Source organism: Rhinoderma darwinii, chromosome 1 (assembly GCF_050947455.1).
Source record: "Rhinoderma darwinii isolate aRhiDar2 chromosome 1, aRhiDar2.hap1, whole genome shotgun sequence".
Taxonomy (NCBI): domain Eukaryota; kingdom Metazoa; phylum Chordata; class Amphibia; order Anura; family Rhinodermatidae; genus Rhinoderma; species Rhinoderma darwinii.
Genome location: NC_134687.1, coordinates 177,425,278 through 177,449,939, shown reverse-complemented (window position 1 = coordinate 177,449,939; position 24,662 = coordinate 177,425,278). Strand labels below are relative to the sequence as shown.

Here is a 24,662-nt window from a genome sequence, read left to right as displayed (position 1 = left end):
CTTATTGATACAAGATTTAAAACGTCCTTTTACCAATACATCTCTTAAATTTTACACGTACGAAAGGATACTATCGGTTGTCTTAGAGCCTGTTCACATCAGCGTTGGCTTTCCTTCCGGGGTTCCATCGGAGGTTTCCGTCGGGTGAACCCCGCAACGGAAAGTCAAACTGTAACCAGAGCTTCCGTTTCCGTCACCATTGATATCAATGGTGACGTAAACATTGCTAATGGTTTCCGTTCGTCACCATTCCGGAAGGTTTCCGTTTTTCCGACGGAATCAATAGCACAGTTAATTATATTTTCTTGTTGTTCTCTTTTTCAACAGGTTTATACGATTTTTTCTACTTGCTTTTTCCAACACACAAGAGATAATAATATAATAAATGGGCATAGGGAAGGGATATAATAAAAATTGGGCATAGGGAAGGGATATCATAACATGTTCAGGGTGATAGCATGAGCAAACTAGGCTTTAGTTTAAGTAAACATTTCTCTGATGAAGATAGAAACCTATTTCATATATTGAGTGATATTCCAGTAGAGGAGTTAGAATGCAATCAGGATATTTGAGAAAGATTCATGGGAGGGGAATACCTGCCGGCTCACCGTTGGATATTTTTCAAAAGGAGGTATTCATGTGTACTTTTTGCTCTATGAAATGATTTTTATATTAGATGTATATTGCATATAAAAGGGGCAGTGAAGGAAGTGACGCCAGGGCCTTGACAAAGCGTGGGATAACGCGAAATGGCCGTAGGCTTTTTCCACATTGCACTGACCATGATCGATGAATAAAGAAAATATTTGCATATATCGGTGAGTGCTGCAACATTTTTTCTACTATTGAAAATAATTACAAGCTGTTGTGATGTCCTAGTCGCTGAGCACCCATTGGCAAAAAAGTTTTTAGCCGAGTCTGCCATATGTCTGAATTGTTGATACAAGAAACTCTGCACAGGTGTAGTGCCAGCCTTTTCCTATCTATTTATGATTTTATTTTATTCTGTTTTTCAGTTCAATACATACCTTAGGCTTTATTCACACGAACGTGTGAAAAACATATGTTTTTCACTGCCGATTTGCATCCGTGCAGGACCCGATTTCACAGATCCCTCATAGACTTAAGTCTATTAAGGGATCCGTGAAAACGGGCAAAAATAGTACATGTCCTATTTTTTCACGGGACATTCACACGGTCCGTTAAAACAACGGCCGTGTGAATAGCCCCATAGAAGAACATTGATTTTTATGCAGCCTGGTGACGGCCGTTAAAAAACGGCCGTCACACAGTCGATAAGTGAATAAGGCCTTAGGCTGGACATACATGGATTAATTCTAGCCCAACAGCATAGGCCATGCTTGGCTTCCTCAGGCTAACAATTTTGTTGTTGTTTTTACCCTGATTCTAGTGCTCATAAAACATTGTTTAAATCAATTTCAGGTGGTCAATTTTCTTGCAATACTAGCCAAGATCAAGGAGCTAGTTATGATAGTTCGACAGAAAAGTTGTTCCTGCTTGCCCTATTTTTGTTATGCCGTAAATAGTTGCAGCTTCCATGATGTCTTTGAAAACGAAAGACTAAGTTTGCATGATTTTTTAAACCAGAATTAGATCCAGGAGAGCAGACGTATAAGACAATCCTTTATATATTTCTCCTGTTTAGTTTCCGTTCCAGGTTTTGGCTTAAAAAAAAAAAAAATGCAAAACCTCCAGCAAATGTAAACCTGGACTAAGTTTGGATTATTTTACGCAATGTAATTCTAAATGCAGCCCTTACCTGAACTGTAGCTTTAGGCATCCATGCCAAGGAAATAAATACTTTTTCTTTCAGATTAAAACCTGCCCAGGACACCATCAGGAAAGTGAAGCATATTCGTATAATCAATGCAATTCCAAGTGTGGCGACACATAGTCCTTAAATGTAATCATAGAACGCATATATTTAAAGAAGCAGACAAAAAATTGTTTTCCATGAAATCGGTCTCCTGGACGTTATGTCTTATTCTGTTCTGCTTCATTTCCTGATATATCTTGATAGTGATCACTGCGGTTTCCTCTGATACAGAGCCAAATCCCCTAAATTTACATAGATGTAAACAATAACAAGCTGGCTACCTGCAGCCACCACTGGGGGGAGCTTAGGAGCAAACTGTATATTGTATTATTATTATTAGCGTAAAGATGAAGGAACAGTAGCCAGAATGTTATATATTACATATATATCTATGCAGGGGATTTTGAGTTTTGTATAAAAAAAAAATGTAGCCCCCACTGCTATAAAGATATATTTAGAACATTATCAGCACTGAATTTTTAACCATTTCAGATTAAAAAAAAATAAAAATGGTATTCAAGGTCGGACATACACTTTAAATAAGTATATCTATAAGATACCCATGAAGGGACTAGTAGGTTTTAATAGCGTTTACGAAATCGCTCCCAGAATCAGTTTGGGGAGCTATATACTGTGTCCAGCTGTTCTCATCCAATCAGCACAACTTTTTTTTATTAAACAATGAAAACATTATTTTAGTCCTATTAGGGGACTTGAAAAGTGATTGCTTGTATAATGCTTTGTAATACTTCCAAAGCATTACTGTCACTGTTACACTGACAGGCAATTTATCAAGCCATCTCTTTGTAGTGGCCTAAAGCAGATACCAATGGCAGACCTGGGGGTCTTTTTAGGGTGGGAGGGTGACTTATTTTGGGATGTCTGGCTCATTCACGTTTCCAATGCCTGCATATGCGAGCTGGTCTCCACGGGCTACAAAATAGAATTCTCTTTTATTCCCTTAGACTGCTTCTTCCAATCAGCTTTCCAAGTCTTCTGCCTTTTTCTTGACGTTCAGTCTCTTCTATCCCAAGGAGTGATTGTCGCAGTTCCTCCACTGGAAAGGTTTAGAGGATTCCAACCTGTTTGTCGTCCCAAAAAAAGAAGGAACGATCTTGGCAGGAGCGTAACTAACTGGAGTGTAGAGAGTGTGATCGCACCTGGGCCCTGGAGCCTGCAGGGGGCTCAATAGGTCCCTCTGTTCTATATGAAGAGATCAGTACTATGAATGATGTGTAATAGCTGGGAGGCCTGTTCGAGATTTTGCGTTGGGGCCCAGGAGCTTCAAGTTACACCTCTGGATCTTCGATTTGAAGTGCCTCAACCATTATGTCAAAGATAATGATCGGGAAGATCTGATATCACAGGGTCCACTTTTCCACCTAAATTTTGCCTCTCTTCGTTTAAACACCATGACTACCACCGTAATGCATTTGCGTAGTTTTTCTTTACAAGTGATCCAAACAATGCTTAAGGTTAGAAAACCATCTTCTTCTCAGCTCTACCATAGGATATGTAAATCATTTTTCTATATGTGCGAGGAGAGGCAGTTTCCTCCATTTCACTTTTTTGCCTGGATCTGGGTCTTAGCCCTTTTAAAGGTCAGATGTCAGCTCTTTCCGTTGTCTTCAAGCGCCCGTTTGCAGCCAAGTCCGCTGTCTGTACCTTCCTGCAGGGAGTGGCCCAGGATGTGCACTACTACCATCAATCTGCTTTTCCCTTGATACATTGCAGTCTACTCTGTTTGAGCCACTGGATATTTTCCTTCGCCACCTTTCTTGGAAGGTATCATTCTTAGCGGAAATTACCTCTATTCGGCATGTCTCTAAATTGGCAGCTCTTTCCTGTAAATTACTTGTTCCTGGTGATTCACCAGGACAAGGTGGTGCTCTGCCCTGACCCAGCTCTCCTCCCAACGTGCTTTCAGCCTTTCATATTAATGAACACATTATTCTCCATTCCTTCTATCCTTCCTCTTTCCACCCTAGGTAAAAATCCTCTCTAGGTAAAAATCCATAATTCGGATGTAGTCCATGCATTGCGGATTTTCCTTGCTCAGACTTTCTTTTCGACACTCTTTTTGTAATTCCGGAGGGTCCTAGGCAGTGTCTGGCAGCAATCAAAGCCATTATTGCCCACTGGATTCGGTCTGCCATTGGAGACGCATACTAGTCAAAGAGCAAGGAGACTACCATTTATGGGACTGCCTATTCCACTGGAGTGGTGGTCACCTCGTGGGCAGTTCAACATATGGCTTCGGCTCTACAGGTGTGTAAGGACGCTACCTGCTCTTCCCTTCATACCTTCTGCTAGTTCTACAGGGTGCATACCTATATGTCTCTAGTTTTGCAGGTTTTTGAAGCGGCTGTGCGCACACTGCATTCAGTTGTCTCTCCCCTAGGGACTGCTGTTATATATCCCAAGGTCATCATCTGTGTCCCCACCGATGACACGGACAAGAAAACTGAATTTTTTATTACTGTAAAATCCCATTCTCGTAAGGTTCATTGGGGGGACACAACACCTGTCCAATTTTTCGTTTTGTGTGTTATAGTTGTTATGTTTTCTACAGGGGGAGCTTCTTCCTCTCGTTCTCATATGGTTCACGGTTCTCGTTATTAGTTGTAACCGTTCGTTTTTTCTCTTCTTTTCCTACTGCTTATGTACAAAGTGGTTAGCTCAATTTCTGCAGAAGGGGTATAATCTGGTAGGAGGAGTTAACACTTTTTTACTTCGTGTCCACCTCCTAGTGGCAGCAGCTATACCAATTGTCATTATCTGTGTCCCCTAATGAACTTGAAACAAGTATTCTACAGTGAGTAATAAAAAAAAAATCCTGTTTTATTGTCCCAATACCTCCAAAATAAAAAAAAACAAAGCAACGTTGCAATAGATCTGATTTAAAAATGTCCTACTATTTTGTGTCTCCAGGTTCTACGCAGACTATGCCTCTCAATGGTAACAGAGAAACAAGCTCTGTACAGTCTGTTCTTACAGTCATGCTCAAAATTGGATGCAAAGATGGACATAGATTTTGAGATGAAAATGTTTGCAGGAATGTATATTCGGTTACATACACAATACTTAAAATAAAACTCGTGGATTGAAATTAAATGTAATATCCCATACTATTCCATACTGAGCTAAACGTTATTTATTCATTAACACCATTTCTCCAATAAATATAAAATCTGAAATCTCTACATTGTTTGTTATTTTGATTATATTGGTTATATTTACCTACAGTCTCTGGCCTCAAAGAGGAAACCGATATTTCTGCTCCAATCAAGCTGAAGAGCAATGGTTGGAAAATATCCCACCCGACGGCAATAATGTCTTCAACCACTGTCTGTAAAAGAAATGTTTACATGCCAGAATTTTCACATGGCAGTCTAGAAAACAGGAACAACAAACACTATATAACCAAATTTAGGTATTCACAAGCCTGCTAAGTCGTGGCTTCAGGCATTACAGCCACACCCAAAGCCAGCAGGTGCATACAAATCATACAATTTACATAGACTAACAGTAGCAGAAGCGAGCGAAGAGAAAAAAATAAAATAAAAGATACAAAACTTTTTATAATGACTTAGGTCAATCAAACGACACTTTCTTATATTGAGGAAGGAAATCCAAAAAGGGGTTTTCACTAGCAAGAAAAAAAGCACGTTTCCTACTCTTAGAATAGTAAATTTTTTCATAGAGCAATATCTTGCACATATAGTTTTCCCATTCAACAACACTCGGAACGTGTTTAGACATCCAATATTTTGCTATTCATTAACGAGAATAGTACGGGGCCTGTTGTACAGATGTGTAGATGGAAGGAGGAATCCCAAAGCTCTCTGAAAATCCTAAAACGCATAGAGTATGCTCTGGAAATAGTTTAAGCAAAAAGATTAATATTGTCGATTACTAGGTCCCAGAACCTGTAATGCTTCAGGCACCGCCATAACATATGGATAAGGTTCGCTCCACAAAGCAAACACTTTAGACATTTGTCATCATTTTTATACTTTATTTTCAATAATATTACAGGAGTTTAGTATGCACGATGACATACAAAGAGCTGGGTTTGTAAGAATGATGGACTATGACTTAATTTTGGGATAGCTTGTAGTTATTTCTTCCAACAGCAATCTACAAACCCCCCCCGATTTTGCTGTCATTTCAGTCTAGAGGGAGCAGACACATCACTGGATACAGTAGGAAGAACTTTATATATTTTAGATAGAGAACCTTTAGAATACTGGCATGTAGTTAAGAAGTTCACAAGAGAGTGGTTCACCATAGTTAACTTTATTGTACTAGTAATATCCTTTAGGCCTCATGCACACGTCAGTATTGTGGTCAGTATTTTGGAAGCCAAAACCAGTAGTGGAACATAAACAGGGAAAACCTATAATGGAAAGATTTGCACCTCTTCCATGTTTTGGATCCACTCCTGGTTTTGGCTTCCAAATACTGAAGCAAAATACGGACCAGATTACTGACATGTGCATGAGGCCTTACTGCGAATCTAAAAGTTCTCCCCTCAGTAAGATGAATTCAGTTTGCAAGTGAGTAAAGGCTTTCATGCCACCTTTAACAAATAGGTCCAGTAAACATTTAATACTATATCTCTTCCAACTGGAGCCCACATCAAGGTCACTCAACGGAGCCAAAAATCTATTATCCAAAAATGGTGATATTGGTAGAGACGTACCAATACCTAGCAACTTTTCAGGTATAGAAGATCACAAAGAGAAGATTCTTACATGGGGGACCATCAAGGTACCCGGTTTCCAAAAAAAATGGAAAATATTATCAAACTTCTTTTTTTTTATGCTTCTTTTTTTTATGCCACATCTGGAGCATAAATTCAAAACATATATACTGTTTCCAATTAATTAAGTACTGCAGTTGTGTAGCCATGAAAATTCGGAAGATACACTCCTCCCTCTGAGTCGTGTGCCTGAAGCATCGGCAGTTTAATACGGTTTACCATTACATATCAGCTCCCTTATGATGGAGTCCATGGTGGTAAATAATTTAGCCCATAGCCAAGTTGGTGAATTTTTTAGGACATATAGGGCCTTCAGTAAGATAAACATCTTAACCAAATTAACTCTAGCCATAAAGGCTAGATTAAGTTTTTGCCAATTTTTACATTTCTGCCTCATATCTTTTAACAAGGGTACAATATTTAATTTAACATAATCCTGTAAATTCCCAGGTAAACGATCTCAGTCTGAACCGGAATTGAGGTTATAAAGGAACAATCATTGCCCCATAGCAGGAGGAGAGCAGACTTTGACCAATTAATTGTTTGGGCAGAATATAAACCAAAGTTGTTCAACTTCTCAATGATCACAGGGATTGCAGTAACAGGATCAGCCAGGAACAGCAGCACATCATCTGCGAAAAAAGAAATAGATTCGAATATATATCCCCATATCTGATAGCTTGAATAGGAGCATCTTTACAAATTTAAACCGCCAGAGGCTCTAACGCTACCGCATGGGACGGCGGACATCCCTACCGAGTACCCCTATTTAATCTAAAAGGCTGATATATCATTATTAATCCTTATACTAGCCATCTGGCAGTGATATAAGATCTTAAGCCACCTAACAAATCTAGGTTCAAAACCGAATGCCTCGAGGGAATGCCATATGTATTGCCACTCGTTGCTGTCCTGCAATGTGGAGGGGTCGGTGATGGTGTTAGGGGGGTGGTGTAGGCTATATGTGGGGGATTTTGTAAGTATTCTTATCGACTTTTTTGTTGTATTTGATAAACTTTGTGTAATAATGAATAGATTTAAAAACAAAAAACAGTAGCAGAAGAATAGGCCATGCTAAGAACTGTCACATGATACCATCTTTACAAGTAAAATTTGAGCCTCGGTAGAGGTGCACCAATAAACTCCAAGTGAAAACATCTAGGAGTAGCAACAGGTACACCGTTAAGTGATAAGTCAAGTAAAAAAATATCTGCCCTCAGATGCAGCACTTAGTATCTGCCTCTGGTAGCAACATCAACATAGAACTATTCATCAAAAGCTTTAATGAATGGGTTTACATAGTCAAGTCGTACAGAAGCCTGATATCAACATGCGTGATACCAAGCTTAGTCTAGAGTAGTAGCAACACATCCTCACGCTTTACCATCTATGAACTAAACAGACAAATCTGGGGGGTGTGCCTTGGACGCTGCTGTGACCGGACGCATCTCTTTAGAGCTCCGTGATTGGCTGTGCATCCTTGTCCATCTGGAGGCACATCGCACATATGATGTCTCCAAACGGGCTGATCTTTTATCCTGCAGCTTCCAGGTGCCAACCTCACGACATTTCTCACTCTCGGTCGACACTGAAAGGTGCGGCTTACGCCTTGTGGAGGACCAAGGCCTACATTTCCAGCCGGAAGGCGCATCGGCGACTGACGCCGAGCTGGGGAACGACATCCACCCCACAAACGCTATACTTACAATACCTTAGGGCTGGGCGATTAATCAAATTAATTTGATTAATTCGGCCTCAAGGACTCTCACAATTCTGTTTTTTAACAGAATCGTAGAATCGATTCTTTAGTGGCGCCGTTGCGTCGAGCTGCAGGAGGAAGCTCTGCCCCACCGCCGCCTGGTCGACAACGTTCTCTTCCCCATGGAACTGCTATTCTGTAGTGAGCAAAATGATACAGTATGAAACAGCAGTTCCGTGGCGAAGCAGGGACTCCTAGTACATAGCCACACCGCCCTATAGATACTGCCCCGAAGTAGATAGCACCCCCTTGCAGATCACCCCCCCTTGTATCTTGTAGATAGCACCACAAACCCAATCCTTATATATCGCGCCGCTGTAGATAGCATCCCCTTGCAGATCGCACCACCACCCCCTTGTACCCTGTAGATCGCACCCCCCCTCCTTGTACCTTGTAGATTACACCCCCCCTTGTACCTTGTAGGTCGCACTCCCACGACTTGTAGATCGCGCCGCTGTATCTCCCACTAGGAGCTGAATCCCTGGCCAAAGCGTCGGCAACCTCTGGCCGGGGATTCAGCTCCTAGTGGCAGCTACAGCGGCTTGATCTACAAGTAAGGGGGGTGCGATCTACAAGGGAAGGGGATGGTGCGATCTAAAAGGGAGGGGGGTGGTGCTGCAATCTACATGTGGGGGTGAGATCGATATATGGGGTGTTATCTACATGAGAGGGGGGTGGTGCTGCAATCTACAACGTGGGGTACGACCTACATAGGGGCGGGGATGCTATCTGAAAGGAGGTGTGGCACTGTGGCACTATATTGGGGGGGTGGCACTAGGTGGGCACTGTGGCACTATATGTGGGCACTGTGGCACTATCTACCCATAGAAATAAAATCAATCCTTTTTTTTTTTTTAATGGCGATGAAAGACGGACTGGAAATGGATGAGAATTTGGAGACACAGTGAAAAAAAATGGCCATTGAAAACTGATCAATGGTCAGTTTTTCATGTCCATTTTGCATCAGTCGTGTGACTGTGGCTTAAATGACTATGATGCCAGGAGTCCCGTTCACATGTACCGTGATCAGGCCGCGAAATGCGGCTGACACACGGACCATTTTTCACGATCAGATCACGGTCGCGTGAATCCGGCAATGTTGGAGACCGGCTGAGGGGGTGACGGGCATAGGTTGGATATTAGTGCATGCAGTATATAATTAATTATAGATTCTGTTAACCTGTTCCCAGCCAGGGAACACAGAAGTTATAATCAATTAGACATTTTTCCAATTGTATTTATAATAAAATAAAGTATTTGCAGAGGTTAAAAGTTGTGAAGTTCCGTACAATAATTATAGCAATATATGTTAAAGACTTATTTATATAAAGACAATTTATCAAATTATCTCTTGGTATTATTATTATTATTGTTAAATAGAACAGGACGTAGACAGATTCTTTAACAAAAGGCATGCAACGTCTCCTACAGGTCGTCACTACTACACACGATGAGGCAGCTGAAATTGAACAAGATGGATACTCTGATGGGGAGGACAGCACTGAAGCAGTCGCATTCATTGGTGCCTCAGATGCGTGTCACATCTCTAGAGCCTTTCTCAAAAAATGGCTGTCACAAGCCCTGTCCCCTGTTCTATAAGAACTTTCTTATATCAAATCTGACGTCAAGCACATTGGTAATAGAGTGGAAGCTTTGGAGAATGTCCACACTGTCTTACTTGCTGATACTGCAGCCATCCAAAATAATGTACTCACTCAACAGGATCATTTGAATAACGCTTTTCTTAGGCCTTATTCACACGAGTGTAGTTCAGATACATTTTTCTGTAAAAATATAAAAAAAATAATATATGCAAGGAATAAAGAATAAAAAGCACCCCAAAACTTGTAAAGCTACTTCTCCCGATTACGGCAATACCCCATATGTTGTACTAAACTGCTGTTTGAACTCACGGCTGAGCTCAGAAGAGAAAAGAGCACCATTTGGATTTTGAAGCGCAGATTTTGCTGGATTGGTTTTCAGTGCCATGTCGATTTTGCAACGCCCTGGAGGGAGCAAAACAGTGGAAACCCCCCAAAAGTGACCCCATTTTGAAGACTAAACCCCTCAAGGAATTTTTCTAGGAGTATAGTTAGCATTTTCACCCCACAGTTTTTTTGCTGAATTTATTGGAATTAGGCAGTGAAAATGAAAATCTACTTTATTCTGAAAAAACATAGAAATGTTTAATTTTTACAATGAATAAAGGAGAAAAATTACCCCAAAATTTGTAAAGCAATTTGTCCTGATTACAATACCCCATATGTGGTAATAAATTGCTGTTTGGAGCCACGGCAGGACTCAGAAGGGAAGGAACAATATTTGGCTTTCGGAGCTCAAATTTAGCTGGAATGGTTCCCTGAGGTACCAAAACAGTAGAAACCTCCCAAAAGTCCCTTCAGGGGACTGCAACGAGCGATCATTAGGTCGCTGGTACAATACACTGCAGTACTAATGTATTAAAGTAGAATAGCATTTTTACAGGCTCCTGTAACAGCGCGATCGCTGTTCCTGTCCATTAGTCCCGGGAGTCAGCTGTAATACACAGCTGACACCTGCAGAATATGGAGCGGGCGCAGCGCATGAGCCCGCTCCATATATAACCCCTCGCACCACGACATGCTATTAAGTCGAGGTGCGCGAAGGCGTTAATGCGCAGCGGATGGTGCAAAGTGAAAATTAAATTTTTTAACTGATATGCCTTTTTAATGCACAATATGTTGTGCCCAGTTTGTGCCACTGAAGACAAATACCTCATACAATGTTGAGCGGGTTCTCCCGGATATAAAATATCATATATGTGGACGTAAGCTGGTGTTTGGGCACGCTGTGGGGCTCAGAAGGGAGGGAGCGCCATTTGGCTTTTGCAGCGCAGATTTTGCTTGGTAACTGTTCTGTTTGGGGTTTTGCTGGTATTTTGGTTTATAATGTGGGGGGCATATGTGAGATGTGCGGAGTACATCAGGACATAATAAGGGGTTATAATAATGGGGTAAACAAATAATAATCCGCAGATATGTGGCCGATGTCGCACTGATAAATGGCGCCCGATCTTATCCGCTTTTGGAGACTGCACAATTTCTGTCGCTTTATTCTGAGAGCCAGAGCTTTTTTTATTTTTTCTTCACCGGAGCTGTTTGAGTGCTTACTTGTTGTGGAACAATCTGTAGTTTTCATTGGTACAATTTTAGGGTACATGTGATTTTTTTATCACTTTTTACTAGATTTTTTTGGCAAGCAAAGTGACAAAAAAATAAATTCTGACTATGTTTTTTGTCTTTTTTTTTACAGTGTACACCGTGCGCTATAAATGAAATTTGACTTTATTCTGCGGGTCGATACGATTACAGCGATACCATATGTATATAGTTTTTTTAATGTTTTGTGGCGTTTGCGCAATAAAATCACTTCTTTATAAAATTATTTATTTTTTGTGTCACCATATTCTGAGAGCCGTAACTTTTTTATTTTTCAGTCAAAAAAGCTGTTTAAGGGCTTTATTTTTTGCGGGATGGGTTGTAGGTTTTTATTGGTACTATTTTGGGGTACATGCGACTTTTTGATCACTTTTTATTCTATATTTTGGGAGGGTTGATGACCAAAAAATAGTGATTCTGACATTGTTTTTTAATTATTTTTTCTGCAGTGTTCATCTTTCGGGAAAAATAATATTATAGTTTTATAGTTTGGGTCGTTATGAACGCGGTGATACCAAATATGTGTACTTTTTTTTACATTTTCATTTTTTTTCCTATAATAAAAGACTTATTATAGGAAAAAAAGCATTTTTTGTTTTTGTAACTTGTAACTTATTTTTACACTTTTCTCATAGGCTGGTTCCCATAGGCTGCCGTGCATGGCAGACCCGGGGGCTGTTGTATAGCCTCCGGTTTTGCCTTATAACCGACTGCAGCACCCGCAATCGGTCCCCGGGAAGGTTTGTTGTAGCAACAAACTTTCCAGTTTGTTAAAGTAACAAACTTTCCAGTTCGTTGCTACAACAAACTTTCCCTGCGATCACATGACCGGGACCTGAACCAATTAGGTCCAGATCATGTCTCTGGGACCAGAGGCAGGGGATAAAAGCGCGATCCGGGTGTCAGCCCTACTCTGAGACACCCGGATCGCGCTTTTAACACCCACCGTGAATTCACCTTGGCGCTGCACAGAGCCCAGCAAGCGCCGATGTGAATTTACTGTGGGCGGTCGGGAAACGGTTAAGAAATGAAGGTAAAAATAAAAGCACCTCCTTCATTTCTGATTTGAAACATAAAAACAGAGTGTCATAACGATGCCATATGCATGAAAATTACGCAGACACGCACCATACACGGATGTCACACGGAACTGCAACGTGCGCATAACGCAGCGTTTTTTCCGCGCGCAAAACGCACACGTTCGTGTGAATAAGGCCTAATGCTGGAGGATCGGAAAAATCGTAGGAGAAAAAACCTTCGGATCAGGGGAATGCCAGAAACCGGGGCACCTGACGCACTGTGCTCAGCACCATCTTCTCGGATCTACTGGGACAGGATCGCGCTTCTCAGGTTGTTATTGAACGCATTCATAGAGACCCAAGCCTGCACCTACTGAACCACCCGAGAGATGTGTTATGTGGCTTGCTAAGCTTTGTAGACACCGCTGCGCTCTTGCAAAAAGCAAGAGAATCACAGGATATACTCTATGAGGGCTGCAAAGTTCTGTTCTTTCAAGATACAGCGGCTAGCAACCTTGCTAAAAGAAGGATTCTGAAGCCTCTTACGTATGCCCTTAGAGAACGCAAGACCCCCTTCATATGGCTGTATCCATTCGAACTATCATGCACAATGGCAAACCCATAGTGATTAGACAGCCTGAGGACTTAAATAAAATCTGGACCATGCTGCACATCACCTCTATGGACATTCCCTCGTGGTTACCTGTCCACCTGCACACTACATTCCCTGATCTACCGCCTCCTGATAAATGGTCTACCTATGTCAAGACCAAATCTCAGAGAAGAGCAATCACCGAACATGACCCTTCTAAGACCTGATTTCTATGGCTGAGGTCCCTGTTTTCCTTGAACGGCCCAGGTTGTAACCTGCAGCGATTACCTGTTTCTGCTGGGACTGGCGAATTGTCAGATTGTTGACGATTTCTTCTCGGTGCCTGGAGCCTCATTTCTTTATTGTTCTGTATCCTTTATTAAGTTTTACCGTATTAGTAACTCATGTTCTTATGCACAGTTTGGAAAGTGTGGTTCCTCATGCAAACTTAGGCTGTCTATTTTTCAACCTGTGTCTGAAATACATATGTTGCTTGGCCATAGTTCTCTAGATGGGCAATTATCCCTACCTGGAGACAGGGCCTCTATACCTTATTGCATCCATGCGAGCTTAGTGTGGAACTTGTATAGCAATTTTTGCCTTGCTTATTTTTGCAATGTTTTAGGTTTTAAAGTTTCTGTTTGGTGACACCTCACTTACATCCCAGCATTATTCACAATCTATTGTACATCTTCACATATGGCTACGGTTAAGGTTATTTCGCTGAATGCGAGGGGACTCAACACACCACAAAAGCGAAGCCAGATGTTCCCTGTTGTCAGAAGGGCCAAATCAGACATATTATTTTTGATGGAGACTCATTTCCGCCACTCACATGTACCATCCCTGTCGCACACTTCCTTCTCTATGTGGTTTCATAGCACACTCCTCTGCCTCCAGGGGCACCAGCATAGCAATTAGTAGGAATATTCCCTTTACCCTCCTGGCCCAAAAAAGGGGAAGATTGGTGACACATTGATCACACTGGCAAACATATATGTCCCCCAATAGACATCAAGATAAATGGTTGGTGGGTGTTCTGCATAAGTTACACAATTTTAGTGATGGGATTTTGTTATTTGGTGGGGATTTCAATTGTGTTTTAGATCCTTCCCTGGATGCCTCTTCTGCAGAAGTGTCTTTCTCCCATAAGGCGGTCAGAACAGTAAAACGGACTATGGTGGAACTACACTTGGTTGACCCTTGGAGACTTGCACACCCAGAGATAAGAGATTACACATTCTACTCCCCTGGCCATGGCACTTATCATCGATTAGATCGACTGTATGTTTCAGATAGGCACTTCAATGCGATTACGGCTACGGAGATAGGATCTATCTTGATATCAGATCATGCCCTAATCTCCTAGACCCTGTCCATATCATCTTTCCCACACAAGTCAATATCCTGGTCGCTAAATGAGACGTTGCTTTGTTCCCTGGAACACATCACATTCATTGAGGGTAAACTCCTGGAGTACTTCAATGACATTCCAGAGACTCCTTTACCGATAATATGGGAGGCCCATAAGGGGCGAGTTTATAGCCATGGGCTCTAGAGTAAAAAAAATATCAAAAGACGCGCAAGTGAACTCCCTTCTAAACAAAATTTCCACTTTAGAAACAGTCAAGAAAAAAATCTACTTTACAGAATTCTCAGCCCAAACTCACAAAACTGAGGAACGATCTCAAGGACCTCTTGAATGTCAAGGCGGCTAGGGCCCTCCAGAGATGTAAATTTAAATATTATGCCCATAGGGACAAAGGGTCAAAAATTATGTTGAGTCTCCCCAAAAAAACAAAAGGAAAAATCCTTTATCACTAAAATGAAAAAACTCACTCGGGGGAATTTGTTTCCTCAACCGAGGAGATTGCGAAAGAGTTTCATAAATTTTACGCCTCCCTCTATGACCTTGACCCCGACGCTCCATCTCAGGTTCCGGGGGTCCATGCCATCCTCATAGAATCCTTTTTTAACTCAATCTCGCTACCAAAGCTGGATGATTGTGAAATGGCAGCCCTTATGTCCCCATTCACTGAGCAGGAAGTTAGGGTGGTTTTGTTCTCCATCCCCAGTGGTAAGAGCCCGGGCCCAGATGGGTTTCCTATAATTTACTATAAGAAATTTGCTTCTACACTACTTTCCAAATTTTTTGAGAGTCTGCAATTCACTCCTGGTGGGCGGCAGCCTACCAAGACAAATGCTTGAAGCTTAGAACACGATCATCTCTTAGGAAGGTAAAGATCCTACTGCTTGTGGGAGTTATAGACACATATCTCTGCTGAATACGGACATGAAGTGGTGGGCAAAGCATTTGGCACACTGGATCAATTCAATACTCCATAAACTTATTAATCCTGAAAAAAACGGGCTTTGTCCCTGGCAGAGAAGGGAAATTTAATACCACCAGGGTGATAAATGCTATTACATTTGCTAGAAGACAGGAGATCCCATTGGTCCTTCTCAGCACTGACGCGGAAAAGGCTTTCGATCGAGTTGTGTGGGACTATATGGAGGTGCTCCTAGGCCGTTTCGGTTTCCCCTTTCCCTTTATTAGAGCCATCTTCACATTTTATAAAGACCCCTATGCTAAAAATCAGAGTGAATGGCACACTTTCCCCACCCTTTAATATTTATAACGGCACGAGACAAGATTCCCCATTATCACCTTCTCTCTTTGTATTAACATTAGAACCCTCAATTCAGAAAATAAAACAATCCCCAGACGTTCAAGCCCTTAAAATAGGCTCTATTATGCACAATACCGCAGCCTTCGCCGATGATATACTCCTTTTAATTCTAGAGGATTTTGGTGGAACTTCAAATTTTAAGATCAATTTAGAGAAATCCGAGGCGCTAAATGTTTTGGTGCAGGAGTTGGTGATCCATCAACTTAGGTTGTCCACGCAAATTCTCCTGACAGCCTGACAGTATACAATATCTTGGAGTCCGCATCCCCTCAGATCCTGATAAATTGTTTTAGTGTAACTATAAACCATTAATAAGGAAAATTATCTCACATCTTTCAAGTCTACAAATACTATACGTTTCCTGTTTAGGAAGAAAAAACATACTTAAAGAGGCTCTGTCACCACATTATAAGTGCCCTATCTCCTATATAAGGAGATCGGCGCTATAATGTAGGTGACAGTAATGCTTTTTATTTAAAAAAACGATCTTTTTTCACAACGTTAGGAGCGATTTTGGTTTATGCTAATGAGCTTTCTTAATGCCCAAGTGTGTGTACTTTTACTTTCGACCAAGTGGGCGTTGTACAGAGGAGTGCATGACGCTGACCAATTGGCATCATGCACTCCTCTCCATTCATTTACACTGCACTAGCGATATAGTTATATCACTATGTGCAGCTACATACACAAGCCCTAACATTACTACAGTGTCCTGATAATGAATACACATGACCATCCAGCCTGGACGTCATGTGTACTCAGTATCCTGACACTTCTGACTCTTTTTTTGTGAGATTCCGGCAAGTGAAACCAAATCTCGCAAGATTACGGATCTAAACGAGATTTGGTTTCACTTGCCGGAATCTCACAAAAAAAGAGTCAGAAGTCAGAAGTGTCAGGATTCTGAGTACACATGACGTCCAGGCTGGATGGTCATGTGTATTCATTATCAGGACACTGTAGTAATGTTAGGGCTTGTGTATGTAGCTGCACATAGTGATATAACTATATCGCTAGTGCAGTGTAAATGAATGGAGAGGAGTGCATGATGCCGATTGGTCAGCGTCATGCAGTCCTCTGTACAACGCCCACTTGGTCGAAAGTAATAGTACACCCACTTGGGCATTAAGCAACTCATTAGCATAAACCAAAATCGCTCCTAGCGTTGTGAAAAAAGATCGTTTTTTAAAATAAAAAGCACTGCTGTCACCTACATTATAGCGCTCATCTCCTTATGTAGGAGATAGGGCACTTATAATGTGGTGACAGAGCCTCTTTAAATGCTATATACTGCCTCAAATCTTTTATATCCTACAGACAGTCCCGATCTGGCTGCCGCAGCCTTTCTTTACACAGATCCAACCAATTTTCTCAAAGTTTGTATGGAAGTCGGCTTGGCCTAGAATCTCTTATGCTCAACTGAAACTCAGTAGACAACAGGGAGGGTGCGAATTACCTGATATTCAAATTTATTACAGAGCCATTCATTTGACTCGATGGTTGTCTGGTTCAGAAGCAGACGCCGCCACTTCACGCCCATGTAGAAAGACAACTACTTGGGGAGGAAGGCGTCATTCACTTATGGTCTGGGGTACCTATGTCAGCTGTCAATCAGAGGAAAACACTTTGAGGCACAATATATGTTTGTCAAAACTTATTTTTGAAAAATCAGGCAGGTGACGGGCCCTCTCCCCTTATGCCACTCAATATTCTACCCGACCTTTCTAAGCTCTGCAGTTATACCAACCCCTTTTCCTTGGTCATGCCTATCGGACACTACATAGTTACATAGTTAGTACGGTTGAAAAAAGACACATGTCCATCAAGTTCAACCAAGGGATGAGAAAAGGGAAGGTAGAAATTTCTACACATAGGAGTTAATATTTTTTTGTTCTAGGAAATTATCTAAGCCTTTTTTAAAGCCATCTACTGTAGCTACTGTGACCAGCTCCTGCGGTAGGCTATTCCATAGATTCACAGTTCTCACAGTAAAGAAGGCCTGTCGCCTCTGCAGGTTGAACCTTTTTTTCTCCAGACGGAGGGAGTGCCCCCTTGTTTTTTGAGGGGGTTTTACATGGAACATGATTTCACCATATTTTTTGTATGTGCCATTAATATATTTATATAAGTTAATCATGTCCCCCCTTAGTCGTCTTTTTTCAAGACTAAATAGGTTTAATTATTTGAATCTTTCCTCATAACTTAGATTCTCCATGCCCCTTATTAGCTTCGTTGCTCTTCTTTGTATTTTTTCCAACTCCAGGGTGTCCTTTCTATGAACTGGAGCCCAGAACTGAACTGCATATTCTAGATGAGGCCTCACTAATGCTTTGTAAAGTGGTAATATTATATCCCTGTCCCGCGAGTCCATGCCTCTTTTAATACACGACAATATCTTGCTGGCCTTTGAAGCAGCTGATTGACATTGCATGCTGTTATTTAGTTTATGATTTACAAGTACACCCAGATCCTTCTCAACAAGTGACTCCCCCAGTATAGCTCATCCTAGGACATATAATGCGTGCAGGTTGTTGGTACCCAGATGCATAACTTTACATTTATCTACATTAAACTTCATTTGCCAAGTGGACGCCCAAACACTCAGTTTGTTTAAATGCACTTGCAATTCACGAACATCTTCCATAGACTGAACATTATTACATAGCTTGGTGTCATCTGCAAAAATAGAAATAGTGCTATTAATCCCATCCTCTATATCATTAATAAATAAGTTGCATAATAGTGGTCCCAGCACTGAACCCTGGGGTACACCACTTATAACCGGGGACCATTCAGAGTAGGAATCATTTACCACAACTCTCTGTATACGGTCCTTGAGCCAATTCTCAATCCAATCACAAACGATACTTTCTAAACTTATAGTCCTTAATTTACCCATTAGACGTCTATGAGGGACAGTGTCAAATGCCTTTGCAAAGTCCAAAAACACTATATCCACAGCGGCCCCTCTGTCTAGGCTTCTGCTCACCTCTTCATAAAAACAAATCAGGTTAGTTTGACAACTTCTGTCCTTAGTAAAACCATGCTGGCTGTCACTTATAATACTAGTTTTTGTCACATAATCCTGTATATAGCCCCTCAAAAGCCCCTCAAACATTTTCCCCAAGATGGATGTTAAGCTTTTTGAAAATAGGCACCACATTTGCCCTGCACCAGTCCCTTGGCACTATAAGGCTATGTTCACACGGGGTATTTTGCCGAGTTTTTTGACGCGGAAACCGCGTCGCAAAACTCGGCAAAAACGGCCCGAGAACGCCTCCCATTGATTTCAATGGGAGGCGTCGGCGTCTTTTTCCCGCGAGCAGTAAAACTGCCTCGCGGGAAAAAGAAGCGACATGCCCCATCTTCGGGCGCTTCCGCCTCTGACCTCCCATTGACTTCAATGGGAGGCAGGAGAAAGGGTATTTCTCGCTGTTTTATGCCCGCGGCGCTCAATGGCCGCGGGTGAAAAACGGCGCGATAATCGCCGCGAAAATCGGCGTGCAGGGGGAGGAATATCTGCCTCAAAGTTCCAAACAGAATTTTGAGGCAGATATTCCTCCCCCAAAATACTCTGTGTGAACATAGCCTAACAGTCACTAGAGAATCTCTAAATGTTATGAAGAGGGGGACAGAAATAATTGAACTAATCTCTTTAAGAACTCTAGGGTGTAACCCATCTGGTCCCAGTGCCTTGTGTACATTTATTTTATTTAGCTTGGATCATATCTAAATTCATCCAATTCAGTATATCAACTGATATATTAACAGCACTGGCACCGGCTACATCAGCTGCTCTTTCTTCTGTTGTAAATACAGAGCTGAAGAACCCATTTAGTAACTCTGCCTTCTCTTGATCCCTAAATCACTACAATTTATCCTACATTGCAGAGCTCATCTGATTTACCAAGATTATCATCCCTACTCCCACCCCTTGAGAATATCTCAGTATCATTTTTGCACAATCTTGCACTCACCACTGTATGTAAAGACTTTAGCGCTATACCTCTCCTCTAAGAGATATTAATTGGCTTGAACACTATTTGTTGTTCCCGATACTACCCAGAGGCCTCCTTTTTAAGGTCTACCAGAGCCTTTTACATAAGACTGCTTCGCCAAAACTACATACCTGGTGTCTTGGGAGAAGGAGCTCGGCGCCACTTTTTCCCCTTCTGAAGTTAAAAGTATTTTCTCCAACTCACACGGTTTCTCCCAGTGTATTAAAATCCAAGAGAACTCATACAAGACCCTCACAAGATGGTACAAAACCCCCCAGCTACTTTATAAGTGGAGACTCATATCTGATGATCTATGTTGGAGATGTAGAGATGGGGTGGGCACCATCTCCCATATATGGTTTCATTGCTCTGATATCAAACACTTCTGGGATGAAGTAACACGACACATTAATATGATTTGTCAACCAATCTACATATCACTCCTGAGCTAGTACTACTTTGGATGCCGAGCTCCTTCTTTCGAACATCTAAACAGGATTTAGTGACCCTCCTGCTGACGGCAGCTAAATTACTTATCCCTCTCAAGTGGAGAAACATGGTACCTCCTAACATACAACACTGGTTGAATAGGATAGGTGTGCAAGACACTCTACTAATAGTGCGTAAGTATGGAACTATCAGATGTTTGTCTTTGTGGCTCTATAATTCTGTGCATATCTATCTTTACTGCCGGCCTGCGTGCCGACATATTTGCGATGTCCGCATTGTCATGTTCTCACCTTTGATTATCAATAAAAATATATTGAACATAAACAGACAAATCTGGGCTTGGCAAATGCCGGGAGAACATTTGCTGCCCAAATGCATATTGCCAACTGTAAAAGTGTAATCGTTTAAGTTTAGAGAATTGTCGGCTTCCAACTGTGACTACAGATTAGAAAAGGAGCTTTATTGTTTCCGCATAAAATGTATGTATGTATGTATGTGAGGTTAATATAAAAAAGTGCAGAGTTTGTTGTGAAGTACTAACTGGCCTGCACAGAACCGTGAACCTCAACCTCATTAAACACCGTTGGGTAACAGCGGGAACCCCGGCTGTTGCCCAGTCCTTATCATTCAACTTTAACGGTACATATACTCTTGTGGCTAAATGGGTTCAAATTCCTGCAGTCATGTTCCAAAATCAATTCAAAAATCTTTTAAGAAGAATTGAGGTTGTTCTAGTGGTACTTCTGGAATAAGATGTTGGTCACGTGTCCACATACCTATTGTCATGTAGTGTATATACCTCTTCAACACCCATGATGTCAATAAGCTGAAAAGAATCAGTGAACCAGATACACTGCTTTTTCTTAAACAAGCTGCAAGGCATTTGTACTCAAGGTTTTCCTTATACTAGTCACTGTTTTGTATTATGTTCATTAGATGAATAATGTGGATTACCTTTTCTCCAGACCACCCAATGCCTGCAAGAAAAGCCATCACCAATGTACACAGCCCTCCGGAACCAGGAAAGCCAAAGAAAAGACTACCAAATACTGCAAATACGGACAGTGCCATAAGTAGATAAGACCTTTTCCATTTCAGCTTCTCCTGTTGAGGGGAAAAAAAACTTGTGCATTACACACATATTTACGACAAAGGAATACATTTTATATTTAATTTGACTGTTTCACTTCCAGCATTCTCTCCTTTTGAAGAAAGGCAAGTTCTTAATGCAGTTGCCAGCATGTCCCTCTTATACTAACACATGCACAGTAAGCAGGTCATATTTGCGCACATAGAGAATGCACACAGTATTAGGGTATGTTCACACGTACAAAAAGTAATGGCTGAAAATTACGACGCTGTTTTCAAGGGAAGACAGCCTCTGATTTCAAGGCGCTTGAAGCTGAAAATTAAGCTTTTTTTTCATTTAAAGAATCTTTTGACGTGTTTCTTGAGGCGTTTTTCATAGCGTCAATGGAAAATCAGCTCCAATAAGGCCTCAGGACGTGACATGTTTTTGTACTTCTTTTTGCGAGGCTTTTTTTAATTCAGCAGCGTAAAAATAAGCCTCATGTTAACAACACAGTGTATTTCTGATTGAAATCAATGGGAAACTCTTTGCAGGCTTATTTCAAGTGTATTTTGTAGCTTAAAAGGAGGCTTTTCTGCTCCAAAATCAGCCTGAAAATAAGCCATGTGAACACAGCTTATTTTCGGCCCATAAACGGCCTTCCAAATGGCTGAAAAATTGATTTCAATGGGAGAAACGGCGTTCTGTTGCAATGGGGCGTTTTTTTACGCGGCCTTTTTGAAAAACGGCCACGTTAAAAAACGACCGTGAAAAAGAAGTGCATGTCACTTTTTGAGCAGTTTTTTAAGTTGTTTTTCACTGACTCTATAGCAAAACAGCTCCAAAAACGCTAGTTAAATAAAAAAAACTTCTGAAAATCAGTTTTCCCTTGAAAACAGCTCCGTATTTTCAGAAGTTTTTGCTAAGCGTGTGAACATACCCTTATAAAGATCCTTTTAAAAATATTTGTATGAGTTTTGGAAAGGCTTGTAACAAATTAAGGCCCTATGCACACGGACGTAATTTTGATCCGCAATTATGGACTGTAATTCCAGATTCAAATGATCTTTGAGACGTGAAACCCTTGAGAAACAATGGCTTGTCAGATCAAGGAGTGTTTTGGAACTTTAGGCTTACATCACAACTGCTTCTTTGTTTTATATACTAGTTTATAGGCACAAGAGAAACCATGGTCCTACAAGGGGCAAAAATCTCATCCAAAACAATGTAAATTGAAACGCCTGCCTGTCCTTTAAAAAAGCACACCGGCAAATTATTTTTTGCATATATCATGCTAACTCACCAGCAATGTTCTAGCAGTGTCATTTATTTCTTCCCAGCTCAGTTGCCTCTATACATTTTGAACCCTTTTATTATAGGCAGCTCTGTCATGTGATCTCAGTCTGACCATCAAAATAGACCTGCTCTCATGTGTAGACAGGTCTTCACTCTGTGTAGATAACTTCTTGTGAACTTCATGATTAAAGAGGCTCTGTCACCAGATTTTGCAACCCCTATTTCCTATTGCAGCAGATCGGCGCTGCAATGTAGATAAGAGTAACGTTTTTTGTTTTTTTTAAAACGAGCATTTTTGGCCAAGTTATGACCATTTTTATATTTATGTAAATTAGGCTTTCTAAAGTACAACTGGGCGTGTTTAAAGTAAAAGTACAACTGGGCGTGTATTGTGTTCGTTACATCGGGTCGTTTTTACTTCTTTTACTAGCTGGGCGTTGTGAATAGAAGTATCATCCACTTCTCTTCACAACGCCCAGCTTCTGGCAGTGCAGACACACAGCGTGTTCTCGAGAGATCACGCTGTGACGTCACTCACTTCCTGCCCCAGGTCCTGCATCATGTCTTCATGTCGGACGAGCGAGGACACATCGGCACCAGAGGCTACAGTTGATTCTGCAGCAGCATCGGCGTTTGCAGGTAAGTCGATGTAGCTACTTACCTGCAAACGCTGATGCTGCTGCAGAATCAACTGTAGCCTCTGGTGCCGATGTGTCCTCGCTCGTCCGACACGATGCAGGACCTGGGGCAGGAAGTGAGTGACGTCACAGCGTGATCTCTCGAGAACACGCTGTGTGTCTGCACTGCCAGAAGCTGGGCGTTGTGAAGAGAAGTGGATGATACTTGTATTCACAATGCCCAGCTAGTAAAAGAAGTAAAAACGCCCAGATGTACATACACAATAAACGCCCAGTTGTACTTTAACTTTAAACACGCCCAGTTGTACTTTAGAAAGCCTCATTTACATAAATATAAAAATGGTCATAACTTGGCAATAAATGCTCGTTTTTAAAAACAAAATAAAACGTTACTCTTATCTACATTGCAGCGCCGATCTGCTGCAATAGGAGATAGGGGTTGCAAAATCTGGTGACAGAGCCTCTTTAAATCATCACCATTCAAAAACCTCCTGGCAACTCTGAGACACCTCCCATCCCCACCAAGCTCCTTGTTCCTCTGCATGTACCCCTTGCATATACAGCTGCCAAATAGGAAATTTCTGCCCCATCTATAGTGAGCAGGAGTGCAGTGATATAATAGGTTAGTCCATACAATGATTAGAGGTTATAAATCTACCAGGACTCACACTGCGTGATTGTGCTATCTGTGTGTGCTGTGTGCAGAAAGCCCAGTGCACATCTATGAGATGCAGCTTCTCACTTCCTCTTGTGTAGAAACTGACACAAGCAGGACAGGCTAAGCTGCATCACATAAAAAAACACAGACTCTGCAGTGTTAGGGGACAGAAGTTCTATGTCAATGATCTATCACTTGCAGCACTTATATAGGACTCAGAGAAGAAAGTGTCGTGTGATGAAACTCCGTCCCCTCTGCCTCTGGAGAGCCAGAAGCTTCATGGGAAATGGGGAACCATATTAGAGCTGAAGTAGGAACCAAGATGGCAGACAACCCATAAATGACATTAACTAAAACAGAGCCTCTACGTTATTCTTTAATAATAGCCTATGCTGACCTATATGCTGGAGTGCTTCTTTAAAGATGTTGTCCCTTCAAGGGAGTCTGATATGGGCATATGGACATCACAGAGTGGGTTTCGCAGTCAGTATCCGCTCTATTGGCTAAAGCAGAGATTCTGCAAACAGCATAATACCTATAGTACTAGACTTCCCCTGCGTTGAAACTGCATAGGAAATGTGTGACTGCCAGCTGGGGATTTTTAGCTGTCAGAAGTGTGGCGATCAGCTGATCGCTGTCAGATGTATATTTAAAAGAAGGGTTGTCCTAAGAGCTTGTCAAAAACAAACGTTAA

The 24,662-nt window shown here is 41.5% G+C and overlaps 1 protein-coding gene across 3 annotated transcripts in view; it reads right to left on the bottom strand.

Annotated features, from left to right (window-relative positions):
* The window catches only part of LOC142738407 (sodium/hydrogen exchanger 9B2-like), a 100,078-nt gene that overhangs the window by 8,839 nt on the left and 66,577 nt on the right, over window positions 1–24,662 (bottom strand). For 2 of the 3 annotated variants that reach the window (XM_075849761.1, XM_075849759.1), the window contains 3 exons: window positions 21,262–21,411; window positions 5,078–5,186; window positions 1,781–1,917 (listed from right to left, as the gene is read on the bottom strand). In XM_075849761.1, coding sequence (XP_075705876.1) covers window positions 1,781–1,917; window positions 5,078–5,186; window positions 21,262–21,411 — 396 coding nt within the window. The remainder of the gene's footprint in view (window positions 1–1,780; window positions 1,918–5,077; window positions 5,187–21,261; window positions 21,412–24,662) is intronic. The other variant, XM_075849760.1, reaches the window with a different exon arrangement.